Consider the following 9938-nt stretch of genomic DNA (forward strand, 5'->3'; position numbering starts at 1 on the left):
TCAAAACAAACAAGTTTCGCATATCTTGTGCGGATAATACCCGCGATCTGATCACAAGTAAGTGGACGCGTGCTTTTTAAAATTTATAACGTAAATGAACGCCTTGGCACCGAAGTGCAAGACTGAAAATTCTCTATTAGAGAACATTTACGGAAATTAAATGCAAGAAACTGAGTTTTTGGTGCAGTTGCTTGTATGCCCAGACTCTTGTAATCAGAAGTAAGGTAGTCTAGGTTCGATTGCTGTGTAAATAAATTTAGTTTATCAGTAATATGTCATCAGCGTAAGACATAAAGCTAAAATCTTAACCATCAACATGCACAGCCATTTATCCAGGTTTATTTTATCCTAAGATTTTTCTAAACTTCTAATGAAGGCAATTATTTCTAGTCGCATCGAGCATCATTATTTTCTACTTCTTGCTCATTTATGCCTAACTAAGAGCAGTAGTATTAATTTCTGTTCGCTTTTATTTTTAATGTCGCTCTAGTCTCGATCGAAAACTTTTTTTTTTTCATTTATTTTGTATTTGATTCTAAATATCATATTTCGGGAATGCTCATAACGGGAACAAAATGTTGACGCGTGATCCCGATTGGATCTATGACTTTCAGTGACAATGAAGTCTCATGTTTGAATCGGTTAAGTGAATGGAGACTTACACAGCCATATATAATTTGAAAAATTGGGAAAACTGGGAATTCTAATTTTTAGTGAAAAAGCCCTCAGCATGTAGTTATGCAGTTTTGGTTGTAACGGGTTTCAATTTAAAAAATAAGAAGCATGTCTGAAAAATCAATAAAAAAATTACTAGCAACATATTACACCAAACAACTTAAAAATGGGCACCTGCTCTTTGAAGGTGTACTTGTCGTTAGAAATTAGCTTATGGTTAATGTTTGAAATTTTGCGAACGTAAGGCGTTGTAAAATTTAACTAATTAGTTTTGCTTGTTAATTTTCATGGTTCATCGTGACGATAATGACGAAAATGTGATGCTGCCCTAAAAATGTCATAATTTTTCAATTTTTCAAAAATTTCAAAATCTGTAAGAGTCAAAAAGAATTATTGAGAATTTGAAAGAGAATGACCGTAGAAAAACGTGGTTTTCATGTATGAATAAACCAAATATATGTCTAGGGGCCCAAAACAGTTTCTATTCTGATGTCCTTTGTTTTTTAAGGACATTCAAGTTTACGCTTCTTAATTGGTGATTTCTACTGAATGCCAGAAGTCTTTCCATCTTTTGTCATTTCTCTTCGTCCCTTGTTTGTAGTTTTCAAGGTGTGTTTTTGTTTCTGTCGTTTCTTTTTTGTTTTTCTTGACTTTTACTCTGTCTTTTTCTGGGCTCTGCCCAGATTTTTGTGATGGGTTATAAATAAAATGATGATGACGATGATTAATAACATAATTTCCTTGAAAACAGAAATTTTTTTCTGTAAAAGAGATTCATTACTCGAGATTAGCCACCTTTGAGAACGACCATTAGGCTGGACCTAGCTGTTCTTGTAACCAGGAGATTCTCTGACTCCCGACCAAATAGATGTATTTGCCAAGACAAAATATTTGGTGATAAAGTCGTTTGTACAGGGCAATTTCATGGAATGAGAGCCACAAATAGCAGTAGTCTTAAAGTTGGGGAACGAAGATTTCAGCAATTCGAAGTGGTTGAATTTACTTTGATTTGTGAGCATGCCCTAAAAGTGATTGATAGCCCTGTCAAATTCATGTCAAGATTCAGAAAAAATTTGGCTTTTTGTTTGTCCAAAATATTTACAATGCTTGACCCTTCAGCAATAGGTGTTTAAGATTCTCCGTGGGGTTCAAAAAGCTGTTTTCAAGTTTTTATCTTTAACCTCTCTATCTATCCAAAACTGATTAAGGGGTTATATTAGTGGCAAAAGTAAATTCCTAAGACTTTTCACTAAGAACTTGTACAACTTCCATGAATGTCATGGTGCTGGTAGGTCTTTTCATGATCCCACCACCGCACTGTTCCCACTTTCAAGGTCTGGAAAATCTTGTGAAGGCTGGTCGTAATAAAAAAAAAAAAATTCATGGCTGGCACTTGAATTTTAGTCAGGTTTAACGTTTTAGAAAGATTCTTGGCCCCGGGAAAAATAAGTGTATTGTTGCTAATATTGCTGGACATCCCAAAAAATACACAGGCATTCATCCAGGTTTATTTCCATCTAAGATGTTTCTAAGTTTCTAATGAAGGCAGTTATTTCTACTCGGCCGAACATCATTATTTTCTACTTCATGCTCATTTATTCCAAAATGAGAGCAAAAGACTTTCTTAAGGAATAAAGAGAAAAGCTTCGTGCTTCTTCTTTTTTTCATCTGCTAGTATCTTAATTTAGGTTTGTTGTAGTCTCTACTGTAGGTTTCTGGGCCTTTATTATGAAAGCTTTAATAATTTTTAAGTCTACTTGAGCATTCTTTGTTCAGAATCAGGGGGTAAAAAAAAAAAAAAAAAATTCTTGAACTCGAGCCAAATCCTAAGCGTATCCTTTCTTAAAGTTAAAAGTGGTGATCTTCCAAACCTTAAAATTAGGCTAGGAATGAAGGTAGGAGCTTTAAACGAATAACTGGAAACTTTTTTCTTAAGCCAAAATGGGGGCCAAGGTGTCAGAAGTTTCCATTGGACTAAAAAAAAAAATGTATTGGAGTCCAAAAATATTAAACGGGTTTGTCAAATCGCTTTTATGGATTATTTTTTTAATCTATTTCTTTAACTTGTTTCAATTCGGATGGTAGGCTTTGGTTATGAATTAGGATATTTCTCTTGATTGTGGTCATATGGCTATTTTACTTATTCGTGCAGAAAAATAAACTTTGTATTTTGAGGATAACGTATTGAAGTTTGACAAAATGCGCGTTGCTAATGCCAGAAAATTGGAAAAATTGGTTATTAAAAAAATTGGTAATTAAAAAAATTGGGAAGAAATTGGTGCTTAAAAAGAAGAAGAAGTATTGGCTTAGAATTTCAACTTAGTTCTTGCCCCTATTATTTTATATTTGTTTTCTGTCCTTCAGAACTCGAGAACGCCAGAACCCTAAGCATTCTAAGACTGACATGCTTGCGAATAATCCTTTTCCATCTTAGCTTGCCAATAACTGCTGCTTTTGTACCCTCTTAAGAAATACCCAAATATTTTGCGTCATTATTTCATAGTATTTTTCTGGGAAAAGTTGGGATGTCTGGCTTTTCTCTTGTCCCCTTGTAGGTTGTTTATATATTCTATAGTTTGCATTTTTCTGTTCGTTGTGAGGTTCAACAACAACCTTTTTTTGCATTAGCTCATTTTGTGTAATTAGAAATAATAAGATAGAAAAAAAGTGGAGATTGTAATCAAAACTATAATTTAAATGAAGAGCTCAGTCCAAAAATTCAGTAATTTGTATGAATGACAGACGGAGAGAATCACATTTGAAGTTTCTTGCTGATATTCAAAAGCAGACTAGTACGCAGATGAACAGAAGATTGAAAACATCCTGTGTTGTAACACAATAATGAAAATTGCTGACTTGAGTGCCTCCTACGCCTACTAGAGAAATAATTTCTTCTAATGGATATAGCCTAATTTTGAACCTTTTTTCTTGGAGAGACTCTTAGACTTCTAGACAACGAAAAAAAAATTATATAAAAAGCCTACCAAAATTGAAAAATAAGATACGATAAAAACATTTAAGCTTTTCATAACCAAGTATTTCGAAGCACTAAAGAACAAACTTAAGTAGTTTTTGTGTCATCAAGGTTTTCGTGGTTTCAGGCAGTAAACGTTATTGAATTAGCTATAGCGTTGTAGCTAGAAATAGCTAGTTATAATAACAACTAACTTGAAATAGCTAGTTATAATAACAATGTTTTCTTCTGTTCCTTATTCACTGACCCCCATGAGTCCCATCACGCTCGGCTAGCTTTTTCAGGGCTTTTCCAGTTAAAACATTTTTTTTTTTTTTTGCATCGGTAGGCATTTGTCTTTTGCAAGATATTGCAGGCTGATGATGTTATGGATTATAAACGCTGTCTGTACACTGTTGCAGTGGGAAACCATGTCATCATAACACGTGTGTTCAGCTATTGAAGATTTGAGTTGAGAAGCTGGGAAGTTTTCATGTATTGGAGGTGACTGGTTGAAGGTCTATTTTTTATTGAATTTTGGTTTATATTCCTGCCTTTCCGGTAATATCTCGGTATGTTCTACTAAGGATGGGGTGAACTGCTTTGCAGAAACTAGCAGAAGAAGTAAAGCTGGAGTTAGACATATTCTCCGTGCTATGGTTAGAGAATGCCTTACGTTGTCTGACGACGCAATTTGGATGATCAGTGTGCCGCAAGTTTTTACTTTAATTTGGGTAAAGATATGCTTCTGTTTCCGTATTTGGGACCGGGACTTCAAATTAGTACTGGCTCAGCTCAGATGTCGTTTTACATTATTTAAGGTGATTTCCAGAGGTGGTGTGACTTCCAAGTAAAGGAAGTTGCCATCCACTCTGTTTTCTCTGTTAATTTTCATTGGCTGGAATAAAGGCTAATTTCTTTCTGTACCATTGCGTTAGTTTGGAAGGTGCTGTGCATATTCCCCCATTTCTACCTGTCATTGAGCAGGTCTTATGTAGTAGAATTATCACAGCTGTTTCTTATGGTTCCGAAATTTGAGATGCGCTGACTGCAGTTTATGAAAGAGGTTATCGACTATCTCGCATTCTACTTTGAGGAATATCGCGGTATTCCGTCAGGGTCAAGAGCTTTTAGATTTGAAAGCTTTTATGGTTGTCTCTGTTTCAGATCCTATAGGGATCTAGTCTAGTAATGGGTTTACATTTTTGCTGAAACGAGCAGTCCATCTTTGAAAAATGACAACCTTTTATAGTAGTACTATGTATCCAGGATAGCAAAAGTCTTGATATGTTTTCATTTAGCAAGTTTGCCCATCTGTTTTTATAGGCATTGGAAGTTGCTGTTTCGTTGGATCAAAGAGCTTGGCGTATTTTCTTCTCAGTAACTTTTTTTTGTAGTTGGAATTTTCTTTGCTAATTTTGTCTGTTTTTTTTTTGTATTGGATGCACGTCTCATTGCACAGCCTTTTTATTTCCATTTTCCTTTTTTTTATTTTGGTAACCAATCACTTCAACTGTCACTACATTAACAATGCCCATGCTGTTCTGCGCTAATAGGCTATAGTATGTTTTTTTTTTCAGGCTGTTTTAGCTATACCTGCGCTCTTTTAATGGAAGAAGCGTTGACTAATTCTTAGACATCACACGAATTGAGAGTTCTTAACCTTGCAGTTGTTGAGGCACGTCCGAGGTAAAAACTCAAAACGCTGTGTTTAGCTGGTGGTCTTTGAAACGCATATACTATACTCCAAGCATGCGTTACCAGCCGCAAGACTCATAATAAACTAATTTTTAAGAATTCTTAAGTTGATTTTTCCAAGGACATTGAAATAACAACATGTTTTATCCCTGGACTCATCTTACTGCTACTACTAAAAATTCACTGCAGTAACTATCCGCTTGAGGCCAATACAGCAAGTACGATTGTGAAATAAATAAGCAAAACTAATTTGTTAAATTTAACAGTGGTTTTTTCCGTTATTATTAAAAAATTAGCAATATTTTGATTCCAAAAGACAACTAAAACTTCAAAGGAAAGTTATATCTTCAAGTTATTTGGTGCCATATGTTTCTGGCTTATTCTTGGCTTTTTTTTTCATATTCCCTTTTTTTGTAAGTTTGGTGGCCGTTACTACCAAAAACTGCACAACCGCATATGATGATTCAATGTTTGCTGAAAATTCATTTGGAACATCAGTTTGAACAGTTTTTGGTACAGCCCAAGCGAAAAGGAGAGATTACAGTCCGATAATTCCATATTAAAGTGTGTGCCTCAATTTCATTGGTTTATTTTGCTGTGGTCGACTTTCACTTTTTAGCAGATCAAACCATTCTTTAAGTGTATATCAGGAAGGGAAGACAAAGAACCCGATCTTTCCATCTATTATTGTTTAGTCCATATTTTTTCGAAAACCGGCGGACACATTTTTCCCGAGCAAAATCGATGTATTGCCTTGAGTGCTCCTCTGGCTGACCGAATTTCAAACAGTAAGCTGTTCCAAAAATGGAATTAATTCCGCTTTCTAGAACTATAATTTGAAAAAGGTTAAAATAGCTAGGACATGTTCTGCGGATGAAGGATAACGGATTGCGAAAAAATCGTCCTTTTTCGTTAAATATTGAATTCCTTCCTCTTCCTAATTTTTAATGTATATAGTTGTTTTGGTTTACACTTAACCAATTCAAAATAATTCGAGTTCATTTTCACCCAACCCAGCTTAAAAAGCTGGGTTCATAAAGCCGGGTATATGTTCTTACTGATTCTAACATACAGCCAGTATTCAGGCTATATCTGTTCATTCGCCATTCAATCAATTCTTCTTTACAGGAAAGAGCCATCAAGAATTTTAGTGAAGTTGATCCAGCCTTTGGAGGAGGAATTTGGGATGTCATGGGAGCAAAGTTCATTGCCAGCCTTTAAGTTTTGTTTTTATTTTTCTCTGGCGCCGCTTTTGGGAGTGTCTTTTGCCACTTACCTCAAAGCTACTCAGTCGCTTGCAGTTCAGATGATTGTTTATGCTGCCGTGGGAACTTGTCATGTATAATTATCGGTAGGGATAACGTGGTTTTAACAATCAGAGAGGCTACAGTAACCGAAAAGACCTCTTTGATTTTGAGTTATTACTGTCTTTGGGGAGTTTTGTTACTAAATCTTTTATTGAAGGCACAGTGGAAGTGTATGCTACCCTATTATAATTCAGGTTTATTTTAGGCTTCATATATAAATATGCTTTTAAGTTATTTTGGTTAAATTTTGGTGTATTATTTTAAAATAAAGTTATGTCGCATAATTTTTTTTTCGTTTCATTAGCGCTAAAATAATGGTTGTCATTCCTGTATACAGAGAAAAATATTGCTTATTTATGTCCTTTTTTGTCAAGAGTTCTGAATTTTTTTTTGTATATTCCTCGACCGCCTATTTGTTTATTAAATAACTGAATAGAATTGTAAGACACCGGAATTATATTTAGCTTTCAGTAGACTGTAAATGGCATTCTAGTCTTGAGGGTGGATCATTAAAGCAGAATGAGACTTTAAAAAAAAACATAAGTGGGGCTGCCCCCTCCCCCTTAAACACTGTAAAGGTTAGAGTATCATTTGCGCTTCACTGTAAACGATTCATGTTTCGAAGAGTATGATTTTTATTTGTCATAACGTAAAAAAAAGAACCCATAATTTTAATCAAGAAGAAAAAAATCAAGCAAAAATGTTAATCAAGCTTTCTTTGAAACAATGCATTTGTGGCTTTCAATTTACTTCCTTCGCAAAATACCCTTCACAAAAGACAAACGAAATTAATTGTTTGGGCTTTCCCACTTGTGAAATTAGTCTACTTGTGAAATTAGGGAATAACTTTTTGGGCGCAGTAGTATTACTTTGACAAAGAAGAATGAATTAATTAAAATTCAAACGATTTATTGCTTTTTAAGTATGTTTTAACACTGTACATACAGAAAGGTAAAACTGACCTTCAGAATAAATACCACCGACAAGAGATCGGGTCCCACCCCCCATATCGGGGGAGTTCGTGACAGAGGGGCTCAGGCCCCTGTATACCTTTAGTTCAGCGTTATTAATGCATCAAACTGATAGTATCATGGTATTGTGGGATCATAGCAAGATCAAATGACTGTCACTTGAGTATAGTAAAATTTCCAAAATATCTTACATTTGGAGTTGCAAATAAAGTATACATTGCTAGAACTGGATAATTCATAACACCAAAACTCTGCTGAATCTTTTTTACCCTTATTTGACAGCACGTGTTTATTGCTTATTAATCTTATTTGACATTATTTTCATTTATTTTTGTTTTTTAACATTATCATGATTCTGTACTGCTGTACTGAATCAGTACTGGCAGCGACTAAAGTTTTCATGTTGCTCTTCTTCAGAAAATCTTTAAAAACGTAGTTTTTGTAGAAAAAAGTAGATTCGTTCCCCATCCCCTCCCTAATTGACAAGTAGTATGATAAGAAATGTTAAAGTCTTTACGAGAGATAGAAAAAACGCCGGATAGTTTGTGACTGAAATGAGTGCCTGGGTAGAGAATGAGACCAAAATAAAAGACAGGTTCGACATAGCGAAGGTGCTTACCTCTCTCTTCTCCAAAGTTTGTCCAAAGGTTTTTGTGGAAAATAGAAAATAGTTTTCTAAAAATGCACTTTTTTATATTTCTATGGATAAATCAGGTATTTGTATCGTTAAGCACGGTTAAATCATATTTTATGTTTAAATGGCCATAAACATTTACTCAAGTCTGCGTCAAGCATCGCTGAACGTAGAACGCCTACCAACTCCTTCAGCTGTTTTAAAGGAGTCGATTGTATGAATAGTGAGCAGTCATATTGCAATCATAAAAGTGAAAATTATTCCTCTATTATTTACTATTTTTATTCTTATTTTTATATACTTCTGATTATACGTCTTATTATCTTATAATTTCTTATTATCTTATAATACTTCTTATTTTTATTGCTTGTAAGAATTAATTTCAATTTTTATTTATGTTTCTTGTTTTGAATAGTGCTTTGACAGCATATAGTTTCGTTATACTTTTGAACGTCTTAAGCCCCCAACAAAATACCTCATAACCCTGGGTATGATTTAAACTCCTGGCCCACAAAAAGACTGGTGTTGCTTGATGAGCCATATAATCATTTTTTCCCTTTTATTTATGATTTAGGCTTCTTGTATTTCCTATTAGCCAGATTTTTTTCTTTCATAGACTATTAGACTATTTTTGTTGTTTTTACTGTTTACAAAACCTTGCTTCGTCATGGCTCCTTGTTTTATTTCTATGGCTTTCCACGGGTCCATTTCAAAATGTTGCACCATAGCCTACTTATAGCACCACGCATCAAATATTACCGAATGCTCCACAAAGAAACAGGATATTTGAAAGCAGATCTCTCTCTCTCCCCCCCTCCTCCTTCTCCTCTCTCTCTCTCTCTCTCTCTCTCTCTCTCTCTCTCTCTCTCTCTCTCTCTCTCTCTCTTTGTTCTTTTTTATTTATTTTTATTCATTAAATCCCGGAAGACCTTGCTTTCCTTCCTTTTTTTTTTTACCGATTTACATTGTTTCGTTTTATATAATTCAAATAGGTTGTAAAGACACAAAACTCAATATTTTTATTAGTGAATTTCCATGGCTAGAGTACACAAACGAGTTTTCTTTTTCAAGCAGTCTCTTTGAAACTGTTGCAGGGAGGAACGCAAGAGTGGGTAAGAAACCCTAAATGTCCCTTAATTTCATTGCAGTTCTTATTAAAAGTATCAATTAAATTAGGTGTTTCATTATTGTCCCCCCCCCCCTCTATTGGTTTTGACTATTGGCTATTGGTTTTTCTTAAGATTATACAGAAAAAACATTGGTCATCTATGACTTTTTAGCCTCCTAGTTTTTCGGTAACTCACCGGATAAATCAACCCAACGTACCCCAACCCCCTATTTGTTTATTTAATGATTGAATAAAAGTTTTAAAAGGCTAAAAATATACTAGAATTCAGTAGACTGTATGTGACACTCTAGTGCTAAGGGCAGAGCATTAAAGAGGAACGAAAAAAAAAGAAGAAAAACAGACATTTAAATGAACAGTCAAGTCGTAAGACGAGCAGGTATTTCCTCAAATATGGGTGGGATTCTCGCCCCCTCCCCCTCAAACACTCTAAAAGTCGTAATGTCATTTGGGCTTCATAGTCAACGATACGTATTTCGAATTTTTTATGTATATATTTGTCATTAAGCAAAAAAATAAATCTCGTTGCCAATCAAGTTTCTAGAAAACAAAACTATTTCCTTCGAATAATGCA

General features: G+C 34.6%; 1 protein-coding gene across 2 annotated transcripts in view; it reads left to right on the forward strand.

The window, feature by feature from the left end:
- Cat (Catalase) overlaps positions 1-6819 on the forward strand; it is a 144029-nt gene extending 137210 nt beyond the window's left edge. For both annotated transcript variants that reach the window (XM_089099174.1, XM_089099180.1), the window contains exon 11: positions 6455-6819. In XM_089099174.1, coding sequence (XP_088955300.1) covers positions 6455-6547 — 93 coding nt within the window. In that variant the 3' untranslated portion in view covers positions 6548-6819. The remainder of the gene's footprint in view (positions 1-6454) is intronic.
- The last annotated feature ends 3119 nt before the right edge of the window (positions 6820-9938 follow it).

This window comes from Artemia sp. Qi Xiang Cuo, chromosome 2 (genome assembly GCF_049724085.1).
Source record: "Artemia sp. Qi Xiang Cuo chromosome 2, ASM4972408v1, whole genome shotgun sequence".
Classification (NCBI taxonomy): Eukaryota; Metazoa; Arthropoda; class Branchiopoda; order Anostraca; family Artemiidae; genus Artemia; species Artemia sp. Qi Xiang Cuo.